The following is a 19,011-nucleotide window of genomic DNA, read 5'->3' as shown; positions in this document are numbered from 1 at the left end:
TCCTCCAAAACCCACACATATATTAAAATCTTCTTATCACAGGCTGGCTGGCCCTTCAAGTGGAATCAGGCTGAGTCTCGCCTGTGACTTAGCAGTTATCCCCAGCTGATTCTGATCTGGTGACCTAATTACAACTAGTGATCCCAGCTGTGAAAGGGTCAGAAGGGACTACATAGGGAGAGAGAACTAAGCCTGGGGCAAGTGTCTCCTGATGGAGAGAACCTACAGGGAGAAAGATAGGCGCCTGTGGGAGGCCCTGAGATATGGCCTGTATGAAATGGGGAGGCCCCTGGGAGAAGCTGGGAGTCTCTGTGGGAGGAGAGGCAGTGGGAATCAGTCAAGAAAGTCTGCAGGGAGAAGGCCCTGGGAGGCAGTGCTCAGTTTAAAAGAGCAAAGAAGAACTTGGCAGGCCTGTGGGAGTAGGGGTGAAGAGTAAGGTTAGGAGTAAGTGAATCATAGACAGAGATTCTAGGGAAGGAAGCCTGAGAATCAGCTCCCTACAATAGAACTGGAAGGACTTAAAGGTAGCCCAGAAGGTGTGAGAGCTGAGGCCAGGAGATATGCTAAAGATTAGCCCAAGTGGGACAGAACCACATTGGTTTGGGTGTTTTGTTTGATTGTTTAGTTACTGTGGAAGGGGGCTGAATTTAAAGATGGCCTAGCCAGAGAGCTAAGCCACAGGAGACATAGGCAGAAATGGATCATCACAGGGCCAAAAAAGTCAACAGGGGGCATTAGATATGCCAGGGGATGTTACAGCTGTGAGTGGCACTGCTTACGCTTCCAAAAAAAAGGGAAAAAAAACAACGACCCAGAGTCAGCATTTGTTTTATACTAAGACCTCAAAGCTGCAAGACAATCTGCATGCTTAGAGCCCTATTGAAGATAGTGCATGTGTCTGCCAACACAGATCATTTTGCAGGGTTGACTAGCCCAAGCTCCCCTCATCTCAACCTAAAAAAAAGCACCATATACATAAATCTTGGGTTTTAATCAGACTTCTGTTAAACAATTAATAAAACAATGAAATTTACTGTTTCCCTCTAGTTTTTCTCAAAAAAAAAACCCTCTCTACTCACATCTTTCCCATCAGTTTGTTTTTCTAGTATCCTATATTTCGTATAGATAACTTTTTAATTGTACTCTTTGTTGTCTTCATGCCTCTTTTTATTCCCATGTTCTGTTTTTCTGTTCCGAGCCAGGTTCTTTCCCCATGTAATTTAATGTATTTGCATAGGTGTAACTGAAGACTGTTTTGGAGCTTACAAGTGAAGAAAATGGCTAATACGTGCAGTACTAAACAGAATCTTTGTTCCAGTAGTTTTAAAAAAATCGGTTGCATTTAATTCACCTGAGCCTATAAATATGAGTGAGTAATGTATCCGGTTTACTGGAATGGAAATACGGATCATTGTGTTTGATTGCTACAGTTTTAGCTTTAAAGCAACCTGTGTGCTGAGATTCCTCTACCTTTAATAATCCCAGAAGCTGTAATCCATCACTCACAATGCCTCATGATGCATATTTTCTCATGTACCAGAGAAGTTCTTTTACAATTTATTTCTTTTAATTCAAATTTGATAACTTTTTTTGTTTATTTCCTTGTCTTTATGTTTATCCTGGAAATCTAATAGAACAAAAGTTAAAAAAAAATACAATATAAATCTCTGCAGCAGGAAATCTCAGTAAAATATTTGATTGTATAAACCATCTGCTCTGACCAGTTCTCATTCATTAAGAGTCTCTTATGATCAACATCTGGTGGGATTAGAATTTCCCCTGAACAACAAGGGATTTATCCTCCAGTATTTACACAGAGCTTTAGTACACACGCACACACACAATTGGAAATATTTGTTAAAAGCTAAGTGGTACTATTAATCTAGAAGTTGTGGTTTTAATTTAGAGCTAGGAAATTTAGGATTGTGTGTTGAGCAAACTGTACACTTCTACTTGTTACAGGGATGCTGAACTATTAGTCAAGATACAGTGGCAGGTGAATGCAGTATTTACACTCCTTATATTTGTGTTTTCATTGGAAAAGAAGAGAGATTCTTTTTCCTGAAGAAAGTGAAAAAAATCAGGCTGATAAAGGAGACATATCACTGTACCTGGGGCAGATGGTGACTCCCTTACTCACATGGGTGAGTGGCTACACACATGAGTACATCAGTAGAATCTGTGCACCTTAACAAAAAAAAATGGATATGTCCTCACAATACCCCAGTGAGATAGGGAAATATGATATCCACACTTTACAAATAAGGACCTGAGGCCCAGAGATCAGAGAGGAAGTCTCTGGCAGACTGACAACTGGAGCCTGATCTGCTGTGTTTCTGTCCAGTACCATAACCACAAGGACACCCTTCCACCTAGAGATCATTAGACTGGAGAGGGGCAGACTGGGCCCTTACCCCAGCTTGCTTTTTCCACAGCCCCTTGGTCACTCTGGCCCCTGCTTGCCCAACCCTACAGAGCAGAGATGCTGTGGCCCTGTACTTATCCCTACCCAAAGGCCCTGTTCCTGTGCTCCCACTATTACCTGAACCCCCCTCTAGGCCACCTCTCCCATTGCTGAACATTCTGGCCCCACAATATCTTACCATTTCTCCATTCACGGCTCCAGGTTTTGGTTTTTGCTTCCCATATATTTCTGAATTTAAATTCACAACACCTCTGTGAAGTGGGGAAGCAGTATTACCCCCATTTTATAGCGGGGGAATCAAGGCACAGAGATTAAGGCCGCCTTCAAAAATTCCAGTTTAAATTACTTGTGAGAAATGACAAAGGATGTCTGGCAGAGCCAGGGATAAAAACCAAGTTCTCTTGGGTCTCTGTCTATTATCTTAACCCCAGGACCATACTTTCCTTCTTTCAGCTCCCTTCCTCATTCATGACACAGAAACTTCATAATGTGCAATTGCTAGGCAAATTAATTTTTATGTCACCCACTGCTTTAGAGTTTAACATGCAGGAATAGCCCCATACAGACAGCATACCTTAATGCACCAATTTAATCTAATTGTTCTGAAAGGCGGTTAATAAGACTTGGTTCTGCTATGTGTGTGGGAAAAGATTTTTTGCTTTATCTTGGCTCTGCCAGTATGTGGAACTTTTTTCCAGTCTACCAATGTTTGTGTTGATCTGGCTTTTTTTTTTTTTTTGTAGTAGTAGTACTTACAGAGGATGCAAACTTTGGTTTTAAACAAATATATAGCTACCTTTTCATCACATGGAATCAAAACGCTCTTCCCCCATCCCATATGTCAGCAGCAGGGTTTGACCATCAGGGCATCAGAGCCCTACCAAAGCTCTGTCCTTCCAGAACTAATGCACTTTGAAATCCATTTCTAGAAAGCAGCTGAATGTTGGGGTTCCAGGCTGTGTCTTTGAGTGATTTGACATGCATATGCCACTGTAGGTGTGAGCACGTCCTGCACACAGTGACCAGAAATTTTTCCCTCAGTAGTACCCATTGGGACAGCTCAAGTGCCCTCTGCTATTACGCGCTGTTAGCACCAGTACAAAGCACCCTGCTGAGCATGCACCCCTCAGTTCCTTCTTACTGCCCGGGATGGCTGCTGGAACTGCCCTCCTTGCATTCACAAGTTCTCAGTGGACTTTCTCTGTTTATTGTACATAGCTATTTTTAGTCAAGTTTAGTAAGCTAGTTATCATGTTTATCAGGGGTTTTTCTCCCATCCCCGGTGCTAGGGATGCCTCAGTCACCAGGCTTCAAGTCCTGTGCCTCCTGCAACAAGACTATGCCCCTGAGGAACCCACATTCAGGCTGCTTGAAGTGCCTTGGGAAAGCTCATACTGGGGACCGTTGCCAGATCTCCAAGAACTTTAAGCCTGACATGAAGAAAGATCATGGGCCAGGCTGATGTTCCTGCTCATGCTGGCAGCACTGACGCCTCCATCTGAGCCAGGCCATCAGACTCATACCGAGTGCCTCGATGTTGGTATGCTCCTCCTACCATACCAGAGTCATTTCAGCATTCAATGTCGCCTCCTCTGGATGTCTACAAGGCACATCAAGAGTTGTTAAAGAGGGTGGCCTTAAATGTGGGTGTACTGATGGAGGTAGTGAAAGAGTCCTCCCATAGCTTGGTTGACATTTAGCCACTGTGGGCCCTTCAAAAGTAACCCTGTCTCTCAGTGAGGCCATTATGGACCCAGTTAAAACTCTTTGGCAGACCACTGCATCACTTCCTCCCACTTCAGAATGGGCTGAATGGAAATACTATGTTCTCACCCATGATTATGAGTTCCTTTACACACATCCTCCCCTGGGATCCCTAGCGGTATCTTCCGCCAATGAGAGAGAAAGAGAGGGTGCAACCCCCAAAATCAAAGAATTCAAAGAAATTTCAGTAGGAAAATTTACTCTACCAGGGGCTACAACTCAGAATTGCAAACCAACAGGTGCTGCCAGGCAGGTATGATTTTAACATGTGGGACTCTGTGCAAAAGTTCAAAGGCTTGCTCCCACAAGAGGTCAGGCAAGAGTTCTTCTCACTGGTGGACGAGGGAAAATCAGTGGTGAGGGGTGCTTTACAAGCTACTCTGGATGTGGCGGGCTTGGCTGCCAGGTCCAGGGTTTCAGCAGTGGCCATGGAGAGGAGTTCATGGCTACAGTCCTCTGGGTTCCTTAGGAGGTCCAACAGACTATTCAAGACTTGCCTTTTGAAGGAGCTTTGCTCTTTTCAGAGCAGACGGACACAAAGCTTCATGGACTAAAGGACTTGAGAGCGACCCTCAAGTCCCTTGGGTTGTACATCCCAGCTCCCTTTAGGAAGTACTACTTTAATAATCTGCCCTGACTGCCTGTCAGGACCTGCAGAGGAAGAGAAAAAGTGGTTTCAGGGGCAGGCCACCACCCCCTTCTACCTTGACTTCAACGCCTGCCCCACCCAGACATCACAGGGGTTCTAAGCAGGCATTTTGATGGGACACTCAAGAACGCCATACCAGGTCCTGTGATCTGAGACTCTGTTTCTCTTTTATTTGTGAACCGGCCTTTCCCACTTCCTCAGAGCTTGTACCGTGGAGTGCTGAGCACTGTTAAAGTGGGATACACCCTTCAGTTTATTTCTACCCCTCCTTTCCACTGTTCCTCTCCATCCCTCTTCAGGGACCCCTCTCACGAAGAACTTCTGGTCCAGGATGTTCAATCTCTCCTTCGAGTGAAAGCCATGGAAGAGGTTTTGCAGAATTTAAGAGGGAAGGGGTTCTACTCCTGTTATTTTCTAATCTCAACAGGCCAGGGAGGTCTCAGACCTATTTTAGACCTGCATTAACTCAAGAATTATCTTAAAAAGATAAAGTTCTACCTGGTCACCCTGGCATCCATTGTCCCTTCTCTGGATCCCAGAGATGGGTACACCGCTCTCAATTTAAGAGTTATTTTTCATGTATCAATATACCAAGGACACAGAAGTTTCCTCAAATTTGTAGTGAATGACTCACACTACCAATTCATGGTACTCCCATTCAGCCTATCTTCACTTCCTTGGGTGTTCACAAAATGTATGGCTGTAGTGGCAGCTTTCCTGTGGAGGTTAGCCAAGCACACAGATTTGGTAAAGATTTCAAAAGGCAGGTTTTTTACATTATTGTAACACCTAGGAGCCTGAGTCATGCACCAGAGACCCATTGTGCTAGGCACTGGACAAACAGAACAAAAATTTCTGTGCTGTGGGTTTTCATATTAGCTCTGCCTTGTGCAACTTTTCAATTATTCTAGCTGCAAATTGGGGGAATGACAATTGCCTCCCCCTAGGATAAAAATATGGAGACTTAATAATAAGGGCTGTGAGGAATACAGAAATACTAACAGAAGTCAGTGGAAGAAGAGATTTGAACTCATGTTCCTATTCACTGCACCATCTGCTGCAAAGGATATTTACCACACATCTGCCACTCCCTCCTGAGGGGAGCCTCTCAGCTGTACTGGTAAATACAAGAACAACAAATACAGTTGAACATTTTATACCAGTGAGGTTTTGGAGCCTGTTTTTGTTGCTGGGCACTACATTGCAGCGGAAACATTCAGATAGTCATTATTTCTGCACAAGCATAAGAATATGGAGATCTTAAAAACAGATCATTTGAAGGAGTGGGACTGTATCTCATAAACCTCTTGACCAAATGAACTCAAATGTGCACCCCAGTCTCTGAACTAGCATACCAATTCTCAAGTTGATCTGACTACTGGTGGGCTTTTGAGAAGATGCAAAATTCAGCTTTAAAACAGACACCATATTGCAATCTTAACTATGGTCCATCTATCACTGCCCCATAATTAAGTGGGTAGCTTTGTAGAGAACTGGCCTGCAAGCCAAAAGAAGAGCAGTTTCAGTAAGGAGACACAGATTCAGAGCCGGCTTCAGGCACCAGCGCAGCAAGCTGGTGCTTGGGGCGGCCCATGTAAGGGGGCAGCACGTCCGGGTCTTCGGCGGCGGGTCCCTCAGTCCCTCTTGGAGGGAAGGACCAGCCGCCGAATTGCCACCGAAGAATGAAGCGGCACGGTAGAGCAGCCACAGGAGCAACAAGAGAAAAACAATCTGCTTTAAAGCCAAGGAAACAGCAGAATGAAGTGAGATTCCTGTGCAGTGAAAAATGAGGGCTTGTCTTCCTCACCCTCAGGAACTGCAGCAACTCCCAGACCAGGCATTCCAGGGAGAGACAGAGCAGCCAAAGCTCCAGGAAGGGCTGTGAGGGCAGGAAAAGTCTCAGTCTGAAAGAGAGAGAGAGAGAGAGAGAGAGAGAGAGAGAGAGTAAAGCAGGCAGGGCTAGAAAATAAAATAAAATAAAAAAGTGTAATCTGCAGAGAAACTGGGCTGCAGGCTGAAAACAGAGCAACTACAGCAAGGAGGCCCAGGAAAAGGACAGGTTAAATTTTAGCCATTTGGCTCATCAAATTGAAAGTAGGATTAGAAAGGGTGCAGTGAGGCAGAGGGCATGAAAGCAGTAATCAGAGCAAGAGGCCCAGGACTGATCCTCATGGGGAAAACTGATGAGCCTGCCAAAAACCAACCAACAGAGAAATGGCAGAGGGGACCAGGTATGACCAGTGGAACTTCACAGGTTGCAAAGACAGCATTCCCCTCCAGGAACAAATCATGCAATTGTTGCATATCTGGATTGAGACTATACAGAACCTCCATATCATGCAGGAATGTCACAAAAATGAGAGCACTGTGTTTTATTCAATAGGACCAACATGTATTTGCCATCTGCCACCCAAGCAGCATGCCAGAATAGCTATCTTAGTTGGAAAGAAATATACACTGTGGTATTTTGTTAAAATAAAAACTCAAACTTTATGGGACATATTACTGCAGGTGTGATGGTCTCAAGTCAATGACTGGTGGATAATCTCTCTGAGACATTTTAAAACACTTATTAAAAGCTTTGGTTATTGAAAATAGAAGTTTGTCTTGAACTTAAAGTTGCTAACAGGACTCAAATTCATTATAGAAGATGAATTGAAGTCCTGTTTCAGTTAACTGAAGAGATAATGTCTTCATATTCTTCCTATATTGGTCAGTCCACATGAATTAGAAGTTTAGATAATAGGCTACAATGTTGCTGAAGAGACAGTCAAACACCACTGACACAATTAATCCAGCAAGGAACCAGTACCTAGTCCCCATAACAACATAGAGTGAACATTTCCTCATGTTGGAATGACAAAGTGAAAGCTCTTTTGAACTTCATCAGAAATAACTATTCAGATAATTTGTGCATATTTGAAGTATGAAAAAGGGATGCAGTTATCCCCAAAGGGAAAACCACTAATGTAATAGCTTGGGCCTATGCAGGTCTTGATACTGAAAGTTTAACAGCAGTGCTTGAGCCAAGATGCTGCTCCTCAGGGCTTAAGAACTTGGATATCAAAGAGACATTAGTCAAAATACCCAGAGGACTATCTTACTGTATAAATATCCCTGTCAGTCATCCATCAAAACATGTTATTTTGAAGGGATGAGCGGTGCAGGAAATCCTACAGCAGACCAGATCTGAAATTGTATTGGATGTTCAGCAGATAAGACCTTTGTAGGTGGAATCAGTGTTACAAGAAAGAGATGCTAGTACCAAAGTTCATGGACTAAGCCAACAAAGAAAGAACAGCCTCTAAGCAGAGGGGTTGATCAAGATTTGTTTGAACTAGCAGTTAATCTGAGTCAGTTATTGGAGGCACAGAGGCATGTTGCTCAACAAATGCTGAAAAAATCCAAAGTTTTTTCCAGAGGAGATGGAAACAAGGAACAGATCCCTGATCTAGAGATGCATATCAAGTTATACAGCCAGCAAACCATTCAGAAGACTTTTATCTGGGTGCCACATTCACTATGTAACAAGATAAAGGAATAGCTGAAAAAACTAAAAAAAAAAATCAAATTCATCCTATTCCCCACCATTGGTATGTGTACAGAAAAGAGAAGATAGTTTAAGACTTTGCATAGATTACAGAGTTGAGCAGAAGAACATATGTTGCACACAACCCCATCCTTGAATCCAAAATGTTCTAAAGGGGCTTGGAGGTAAATCCTGTTTCTCTCTTAGATCAGAGGGACACATATCAATAATATTTCACAGCTTGTGATGGAGTCCACTCACAAAAGCGAGCAGCACCTCCTGCTGTCCGTCTCCGGGATTTGGTCTTTCAGCCCGTGCACACTTTCCTGATGGTGCCTCTCCCATTGCCTTCTCCTCTTGCAGACTTACCTCAGTCCAGGAACCATCGTGTCCTCTTGATGACTCTGTCCTCTGGCCATGTCACCATCTGTATTTTCCTCCTTCTGGGGAGTATTTCCCAGTTCTATAGTCCAACCACTTCACCAGTGACGAGTGGGGGGAACCCAGGCCTGCCCGCAACTCCAGGTCGCAGCCCAGGGACCCTGTTGATAGCAGTCTCCTGCTGCTTCTCCTGAATGTCTCCACCAGAGCTGCTTCAATTCCCTGCACCACTTCCCTGTGGCCTCAGCACATTCTTCGTCCACCTTTTGGGGCCTCCAGACAGCAGACAGTCAGGAGCTCCCTCTTACTTCCTTGGTCCCTGTCAGCAACCACTCTGGCCAAGGTGATACCTTCCTGCAGCCTGCTAGGAACACAGTCCTCTCTCCTTGGGCTTCCTACAGCAACTGACCCTGCTCTGCCCTGCAGCTGCCTTTTATGTGAGACCATTGGGCCCTGATTGGCTGCTCTTTGCAGTCTTTCTCTCCCTGGCTGCTCCATGCACTGCCTCCCTCGGCTGATTTTAACCCCTTCCCTGAGGCAAACACCCCATCACATGGTTAAACAAAGTTATTACCTCACAGTCCTTCATAAGACCTTAAGGTCTGTATGAATTGGTAGCATTCCAGTTGACTTAACAAAACTAACTGCTGACTTCCAGAGGTGTAGGAAAGAGTACCTTGCTAAGATTAGGGGTGAGGCACATATCTTTGTGTGCAGTGGCACATTTGAAAAACAGTAAAAATGTAAGGAGCGCAATGGTTACAAAAACATGGAATTAAGCTGAAGGCATCTAAATCTAACCTCTTTAAGAGTAAGGTATATTATATGGGAATGGTGGTGTACACTGAAAGTTATAAGATGGATTCAGTGGTCAAAGTAGTTGTACATACCCTACAATAGGGGAACTTCCTAAGCATCTGTGGTTTTGTACCTACTATCAGAGGTATGTTCAAGACATCTCTAGAACAAACCCAGTGTATGACTTTTTGTCTGTTCCATTGGGATCTGACAAAAAGCACCTGAAAAGTGGACACATAAGCAGCAGAAGAAGACACAAAGGAAAAGGAAAGGTGTCTGGGACAAATACCCTCCAATTAGCTGGTTAAATGGACTGAGCAACATTAAATGTTTTAAACCAACTGATTGACTGCCTGGTACAGCTATCAATAACAGCATACCCTGATTTTACTTTACCCTTTGACCCCTGTGGATGCTTTCAGTAAGGGAGTAGGTGCAGTCCTATACCAACATCAAAAAAATAAATATGAGTCATTGGTTATGTGTCAAGAACATTACAGCCAAGAAGAATTATCACCTTCACTCACAGAAGCTGGGGTTTCTAGCTATGAAACAGTCTGAAACCAACATATTTTGTGACTACCTCTGAAGGTTTATAGTAATAACCTGTAAACCAATGTTTTTACCTCTTCAAGATTCAATACCACAGCAGACCGGTGGGTTGCAAAATTAGCTAACTTGAACTCCAGAGTTACATATTGTCTGGAAAACTCTAATGTGCAGGTAAATGCTTTGACCAGCATGTCACTTGATATGAAAAGATATATAACTAAATACACTGCCAAAGATGTTAATGCTTAAACAAAGTCACCAAAGATCTTGTCTGCCACAGTCTTGCTTGACTGGGTACTGGTAGGATAGGCTTGGACAAACCTAGCAAAATGACCCACTGTGACAGTATTATGGCTCTCTTTTTGATTGTTTCCAGATGCAAGAACTCAGCTACTACTAGTTCAGCTTGACTACATTAGTTACTGGTGGTTGTGTAGGTTAGTGAGATTTCTTTTGCTCTAGAATCATAGAATATCAGGGTTGGAAGAGACCTGAGAAGATCATCTAGTTCAACCCCCTGCTCAATGCAGGAGTGAGCCCTAACTAAATCCCCAAATACCTAAAGGGCCCCCTCAAGGATTGAACTCACAATGCTGGGTTTAGCAGGCCAATACTCAAACCACTGAGCTATCCCTCCCCCCATAACTAGACAGCTGAGAGTTCTCCTGATCAGAGAACTCTCAGCTGGTAGGTGTAAAGCTGGTGGACCCAGCTCCTGTGCTAACCACGTCATCTTCTTTCCTAGCATAGGAGGCATACTGCAGGGCACCTGGCCCCTTTCGTGCCCTGCAGAACTCCAGTATGCTAGGCCAGTCCTCCACTAGCATGAATTAGGGTGCTTTAACTCATGTTGGGGTTGAGGCTCGTGTAGACCAACTCTTAGAGTCAAGGAGCCATAACTGGTTCCCTGATGTTACTGCCACCCACCACTCTCTGGCATCAAGTGAATCTTTGGCTGCAGGAGAGAATGTAGCCCTATGAATTCTTGTCAAATTTCACTGCTGTTAATAATCAGTCAGCTATCATTATGCAAAGTAGGAAGTTGGCCATGATCATTTTATTGCTCAGAATAAAGCTATGAATCTACAGTTTTATATATATATATATATATATATATATATATATATATATATATATGCTGAAACTTAATTCAATAAGGTTTAATTTAATTCAATGAGGTTTGTCCAGGATATTACAGGAAATTGCCATATCTGTCACAGTGACCACAGTGTTATATATATATATATATATATATATATATATATATATATATATATATATATATATATATATATATATATATTTATATTTTATTGCTCAGAATAAAGCTATGAATCTACAGTTATATATATATAAATATATATATATATATATATATAAAACTGTAGATTCATAGCTTTATTCTGAGCAATATATATATATATATATATATATATATATATATATATATATATATATATATATAACACTGTGGTCACTGTGACAGATATGGCAATTTCCTGTAATATCCTGGACAAACCTCATTGAATTAAATTAAACCTTATTGAATTAAGTTTCAGCATCTTAGGGGTTCACTGTATTAAAATGTAAATTTTTATGGATTATTGTGGGGTTGTATGAAACATCGCTAGGGAGGAGACAAGGCTAATGTAAATGCTGGTAAGTTTTCTGAGCTTCAAAAGACTCTTTTAAACAATATCCAGATAAGAATTAACCTTTAGTTGACTAGGTTTCCCAGGAAATAGTTGAGAGGAGGGTATGGCAACTTCTCACCTCTGGACCCAAACTTTGTAGCTACATTCTGAGGAGAAACCCATTGTCTGCTGATCACCTGTTACAAGAGGACAAGATCCAGGGCCCAAACTGGATAAAGCAGTGGCTCACAAATTCATGGGGGTCCTTGTTCTGAATGAGAGCTCTTACGAATTTGTGATCACAGAAAAACTTCTTGGTGGGGTTTCAAGGACCGATCTCCCGCCAGAGTCCTTGCTGGGGTTGAGGTGATCTCTGGTAATTTTTTAGCATCCGTATAGGTTCTTTTATTGTTTCCGATATGTTTTCTCTGCAATGCTTTCATTCTAAATGGGGCTTTTCCATACTGCACACTTCCCTGCCTACACTGTGAATTCCCCAGCAAGACAAACTTTCTAAACAGGACTGCTTTGTCTTCTCCTCAAAGACTATAAACACGGTTTATAGTCTTTAGAAAGTTTGTCTTGCTGGGGAATTCACAGTGTAGGCAGGGAAGTGTGCAGTATGGAAAAGCCCCATTTAGGAGGGAAAGAGGCACAGGTGTCTGCCAATACAGGTGATGGCAGGGAAGCTGGAGGCCTGAGAGTGGGTGCCCTTGCTGGACTATGAGGAGGGAAATACAGGTGCAGTTGCCCTGAACTGCGACAGTCACATTCTAGAGGGAAAAAAGAAAATTGGTATACATATCACCCTTTATGTGTTTGAATCTTCTTATGGTGATCCAAGAGAGTCCATTTGCTCCCTCCTCTGTGGGTTCCTTTATTCGTTTTACCTTTTTCTCATTCTGTGACAGGTGAGGAACGATCTGACCAGTGTTCTGTATGGTGAAGACATCGAAATTTCAGATACTGAGAGTTTCTCCAATGATCCCTGTATCAATGTCAAAAAGCTCAAGGTATGTGCAATTGCTGTAATGTAGACCGGGTAATCAGGAAGAAGAGTGAAAAGGTATCAGCAATGAATCTGTCATAACATTTAATTGGTTTATTTACATTTTTTTCCTTCAAGAAAACTGATAAAGCAGGATTCATTTAAAAGTTATATTTGCCAAAAGACCTAATAGTTCTAACAAGTGGCATTTTGAGGCCAAGTCATGTTCCCAGTCAGTGAAATCTTTTACATACTTAATGTTCATGTTGTGCCTAATTTAAACACATAAATAAGTAAGTAGGCTTATAGAAGTTGCTACCTATTAAACCATTCAAATATATAATTTAATATTAAATACTTACACTGGGAACCTAAATCTAGATGATGTATACTTACCTGTACCCAATAGTGGTTTATTTTAAAAGGACTTTATGTCCAAATCATTCAGTGAATATAGTCTAAATGTTTCTATTGATTTCAGTTGGTTTTGGACTGAGTTCTTTGTTAGTAATTATATTTTCTGTTTCCTAGAAAACAAATTATTCAAGGATAAATTTGATATTGAAATTATTTATCATTCTGATTTATTTTATTACAGTGATTTCTTAGATACATGGTAACTGAGTGTAAATAAATAATTAAAAGCCTGCAGAGTATTACAATGAATATGTAATAGAAACTGTTTTGCTTGTTTTTAATTCCCTTTACATTTTGTTACAAAATTAAAACAGTCACATAAATGCAGAGCCAACAATAGCATAGTCATAGAAAACATGAATACCCAAAAACAAGAACTACAAGGAACTCTTTCCCCCACCCATCCCCATGCCCACGCCTACACACACTTATCCACTATTGTTAAATAGCAAGGATTAAGCTGTTATTCATGCCAAACACATATGCTTCAGGAAATGGAAACCCAGGCCTAGGGTCCAGTCTTGCAAACACTTAAACACATCCTTTTTAGCATACAAGTAGTCCCAACAAACTCAACAAGACTATTCACATGCTTACAGTTAAGTATATATGCAAGTCTTTGCAGGAATGAGGCTTGCTGAAGCCAACAGAAAAGGGGCTAGGGAGGCCCAAGAGGTAAGACTCAGTCCTACACCCATTTAAGTTTGTGGAAGAACTCCCCTTGATTTAATTGGTACAGGATCGAGCCCTTAAACAGCAAATAGCCAAAGATCATATAACTAAAGGCTTTATTATAAACTAGGCATGAGGGGCAGAGTTTATGTTTTTGTGTAACCCTAACTTTGTCATTTCTTTGAGTGCATAACTATACAATCTCAGAGTTCTCTTGACATCTTGTTTTTATCCCATTAACAAACAATATTTAATTGGCTCTCAACACAGCACATGCAGGGTCAGCATCCAAACCTTAACCTTTTTCAGAGGGTTTCCCTTTATTCTTAGCAACAAAACATAAATCCATAAGTGCTAATCTTCCTCCTGTATTTAGCTGTTCCTATGGATCTCCCAAGACAGCTTTCTATGTCCTTGCCTTGAATTTCATCTCCCTCATCTCCCTAAGATGACTGGCTAACGACAGTTGTCAAAATAGGTCTGCATTTCTAGACAGGGTTCTAGTACCTGACACTATGGGTCTGTCTACACAGCAAGCCTTCAAGCCTGGCTTCAGAGCCTGAGCTCCAGCCCCAGCCACAACAACTGTCAGCTACTTTTAGTGCAATAGTGCAAGCCCCATGTTCTTTAGGCTGGGCACTGAGACTTGCTGCTGTGGGCTGCCTCACTTTGTATAGAAGTACCCTGATGATCCAGCAGCAGGAGTTCCAAAAGGAAATGCTACAGCAAATAGTACTGGTCCTATGCCTGCAGGGAGGAATGGGGTGGGGTCATTCTTCCACTTAAGGGGTCCCTCTGCCTTTACCAGTGAAGCTCACCAAATGGGACCAGAAGATGACCCTACAGCCTTTTTAGTCACATTTGAGAGGGTAGCACTGACAGCCCAGTCACTCCAAGAACAATGGGCTCTTATCCTAATCCCATACCTGATTGGTCAGGCACAGGCTACCTACTGTAAACTGGACACAGAGCAGGCAAGGGATTACAAGCAAATGAAAAGTCCGCTATCTTGAATTATTTGGATATTTTGGAAGAGACCCACAGCCAGTGGTTTAGGGCCAAGAGATACCCCATTCGGGGATGACCCCGAATGTTAGCACTGTGACGGGTTAGGCCCCTTGGGAAGCCACCTGATGTGCTGAGATACCACTGAGTCTACCTGTTCTGCCAGCATGGGCCCCCTTTAACCTGTCTTGCTGAGCTAGGCTCTTAAAACCTCCTCTAACACAAACACAGGCATGGCAACACCCAGCTGCAGATCAGTTCTGGGAAGACTCAACTTCAGGGACTTGCTCCCATGCTCAGATGTCCACCTCCCTTGGAGTGCTGATCCAAAGATATATTATGAAATTCTCCCCCTCCCTCAATGTGGAGAAAAATTCCAGTAACTGGGTTCAGTAATAAACACAACTATAAAAGGCAGATTTTAAGTGGTAAAAGGGGTAACAAACAGAACAAAGCAGATTACTAAGCAAATGAAATCAAACATGCAAACTAAGCTAGTTTCACTAAAGAAATTGTTTACAAATAGTATTCCTCACCCTAGATATTGTTGCAGGCAGTTTTCAAAGTTTCTGTGGTTTAGAGTTCCCGTTCTATTCCTTTTCAGACTGGAGCCCTGTCTTAGTCTGGACTCCCCCTTGCCTTCCCTTTTGCAGTCTTTCTTCTTGGGCAGACAGGCCATGGAGAGGAGTCCTGTTTGCCTTCCTCCCCACCCTTAAATAGGATTTACATAAGATGGGAATCCTTTGTTTCCCAAATGTGAAAAAAAAAACCTTCCCTTACAGTGGAAAGTTACAAGAAGTCCCAGGTAATGTTTTAGTATCAGGTAACAAGACCACCTGACTCTGTAGGATCACAGCGTTCATGAGTCAGTGGTAGTATGGAGCGTCCGCAGAAAGGCCAAGCTTTTCACAGTCCATTGTCCTCGCAGATGGGCCATCCGCCCTGTCTGGCTTTTCCGTTCTTGTACCTGAAGTGTTAGCAGTGGGTGTCACCCCAAGTAGCATAGTTGAAATACAGATACATAGTCAATAATCCTAACTTCAGATACAGAAATGATACAGGCATACAGATTAGATAATCACATTCAGTAAATCAAACCTCTCTAATGATATCTCACATGAGCCATCTTGCATAAAGTACATCTCAGTTATGTCATATTCATACCATAAGCATATTTTCATAAAGAATATGGAATGACACATAACAACCACAATGACTGAAAGAACTCAAGTGGCCGAGGTAGGGAGTGGGTACTACGGCATTGCCCTGGGATGCTATGAGAAGTAATCAGGTTAATGGATGATTTTGTGGAAGCTGAAGAGTCATTAAAGGCAGAATAACCCTGGACATCAGCAGGCCAAGGTACACAGGGGTGAGAGGTGAGCCAAATCAATAGCAGTTTCTCCGAGGGGGTCAGCCATTCCTTAGGCCCAAGGCAGCCCTTTGGGGACAAGGAGGCTGAGCATCAATGCAACACCACCACTGGGACCACTGGGCACCCCAGACAACTGAAGCGGGGGTACAGTCCAAGGTCTGGCCAGAGCCCACAGACAAGCTTCCCCCAACCTAAGAAAGAGGCCAGCAACTCCAGCCCATTAACACGCTATTCTTGTGGGGAGACAGGGCACATAAAGAGGGAGGCCCACTGATGGAATGTGAGCACATCCAGGACTGGATGTCAGAAACTTGGGCATGACCCTCCCTCCCCCCAAGTTGATGGTACTTGTGATGGTCCAAGGGAACCTGGTTCAAGGACTCTTGGACTCCGGCTGAAGCCAGATAGTGGTCCAGCCCTACATGGTATGAAGTGACATCACTCCCAAGACCACATTCCACCTTCAATGTATCCATAGTGATGTCAAGACCTACCCGAGCCAGAGGTTACAACTGACAGTGGCAGCCCATACAGAAAAGTTGGCTTACCTTGCGAGTCATTAATATCCAGGCTCAGGCCGCAAGTGAGAACAGAGGCCAGTTGGTGACACCAACTCCCGAGAGCTTGGTAAGCCAACCACTCCAGGGAAGGAACATCCCATTCAACCCTCTGTAGATCCACACAGAGAAAGAAGAGGCATACTATCAGGACCTGGAAGCCCTCCTATGGAGAGGGAATTTAGTGCTAGGAGAGAAGAATGACCCTTTGTTAAGCCATGTATCTGAGCAACTGGCCCCCATAGATGGAGAAGTAACAGAGTCTCAGGGAGGCAAATGGTACCTGCACTTTGCACTCAGGGAGGAGTGCTTGTACCGAATTGAGAAGAATCAGCAAGCTGTGGTGGTGATGGCCTGGCTGCTGGTACCATGCCAGCACTGCTGGACTGTGTTGCAGCTGGTGCATGATATCCCATGTGTGGGACACCTGGGGAGAGAGAAGACATTGGCTCAGATATTAGCCCAATTCTACTGGCCAGGCATACACCATGAAGTGAGAGAACACTGTTCCTCCTCTCAGAGTGTCAACTAGCCAGCAACCTTGGTCCTTCTGCCCTTGACTGAGACCCCCTGTGAAAAAGTGCAGGGTGTGAACAGGTGAGCTGGCACGCTGATCACTCAGATGTTAATTAGTTCTCCTTGAGAAAGCTGATGGAAGTAATCAGACAATCAGGCTGGCTGGTTGGATGGAATAAGAAGCCAATTAGCCCATCAGCCCAAGGTTGATAAAGAGGCAGGAAGGAAGTCCCAAGGAGGAGGGAGAGGGGACCAGGCTAGTTGAGGCCAGTTACATGGAGGCCTCAAGGGATGGAGATCTCTGTTCACCTCAGGTCCTGGGGAGAGGGCCAAAAAGCACTGTTGGTATTGTAAATAGACTGCTGAACAGGGTTTGTTGTAGAAATGGTGGAAGGAACTTAAAATAAAAGCGTACGGTGAAGGCACAACCATTGGAGTCCATGCAGCTTCTGCAGGGATAAGGGGGAGAGAAGCCATGCCCTGTGCAGGGCCGGCTCCAGGCACCAGCTCAGCAATCAGGTGCTTGGGGCAGCCAAGGGGAAGGGGCGGCACATCAGGCTCTTCGGTGGCAATTCGGCGGTGGGTCCCTCGGTCCCTCTTGGAGGGAAGGATCTGCCACCGAATTGCCGCTGAAGAAGAAAGTGGCGCGGTGGAGCTGCTCCTGATCGTGGCTTTTTTTTTTTTTTTTTTGCCGCTTGGGGCAGCAAAAACCCTGGAGCCAGTCTGGCGCTGTGATACTCTATTTGAAAGGATAGGAGTGGACATGGTGGGAACCCTAGAAAAGACTGCAGTGGGGCATCAGTACATGCTAGTGATTATTGACTATGCAAGCAGGTATCCTTAGGCTGTTCCTCTTTGCTCCCTGAAAGTGACAGCTATAGTTCCAGAGCTCTTGAAGCTCTTCTCATGCGTAGGGTTTCCCTGCAAAATATTAACAGACCAAGGTAATAACTTTGCTTCCCAACTGATATGGGAATTATGCTCCCTTTTGAAGGTCAAGTCCCCAAAGACCTCAGTGTAGAACTCACAGACTGATGGTCTATTAGAGAGGTTTAATAAGACCCTAAAGGGGATGTTGAAGCACTTTGTCAGTGATGACCCTAAGCAGTGGGACTGGCTATTTCCACTACTCCTATTTGCTATAAGAGAGGTCCCACAAGCCTCAACAGGGTTCTCCTCATTTGAGTTTCTCTATGGTCACCAACCGCAGGGCATCCTGGACTTGCTATGAGAAAGGTAGGAAGAACAAGATATCAGGTTCTTAAGCATGAACCAATATATCTTACAGTTTAAGGGAGCAACTCAAAAACATAGGAGTGTTCATTAGGGAGAATTTGAGGAAGGCCCAACACACTCAGGAACAAAATTATAGTAAAGGGGCATGACTATGGACTGTTCAGCCAGGTGACAGTGTTCTTCTTCTACTGCCTTCACCTGATGGCAGGATTTGTTCAAAGTGGTGTCAGGCAGGTAGGGCCTGTGTACTATGAGATAAGGCTACCCAGGAAGAGAAAGGAAACATGTGAACCTTCTCAAACTTTGGATGGTGCGGGAGGCCCTGCTGATAACTCCTTTTCCAGCAGAACCAGAATTGGGGTTCCAGTTCCCCAGCGGCAAAGCTCCAGCAACCATATTGGGGGAGGGGGGAAGGATTCTTCTCTGCACAAAGTAAACAACTCCTCCAACTAATTGGGGACTTTGCAGTTTTCCAACTGCCCAGGGAGAATGTGGTTGGTCCATCATCATCTG

General features: G+C 43.6%; 1 protein-coding gene across 2 annotated transcripts in view; it reads left to right on the top strand.

The window, feature by feature from the left end:
- The window catches only part of GABBR2 (gamma-aminobutyric acid type B receptor subunit 2), a 900,562-nt gene that overhangs the window by 371,100 nt on the left and 510,451 nt on the right, over window positions 1-19,011 (top strand). For both annotated transcript variants that reach the window (XM_039527208.1, XM_039527207.1), the window contains exon 4: window positions 12,644-12,745. In XM_039527208.1, the coding sequence (XP_039383142.1) occupies window positions 12,644-12,745 (102 nt within the window). The remainder of the gene's footprint in view (window positions 1-12,643; window positions 12,746-19,011) is intronic.

Source organism: Mauremys reevesii, linkage group 2 (genome assembly GCF_016161935.1).
Source record: "Mauremys reevesii isolate NIE-2019 linkage group 2, ASM1616193v1, whole genome shotgun sequence".
NCBI lineage: Eukaryota > Metazoa > Chordata > Testudines > Geoemydidae > Mauremys > Mauremys reevesii.
Note: the sequence above shows the minus strand (reverse complement) of the source record. Positions and strands in the feature narration are given on the sequence as shown.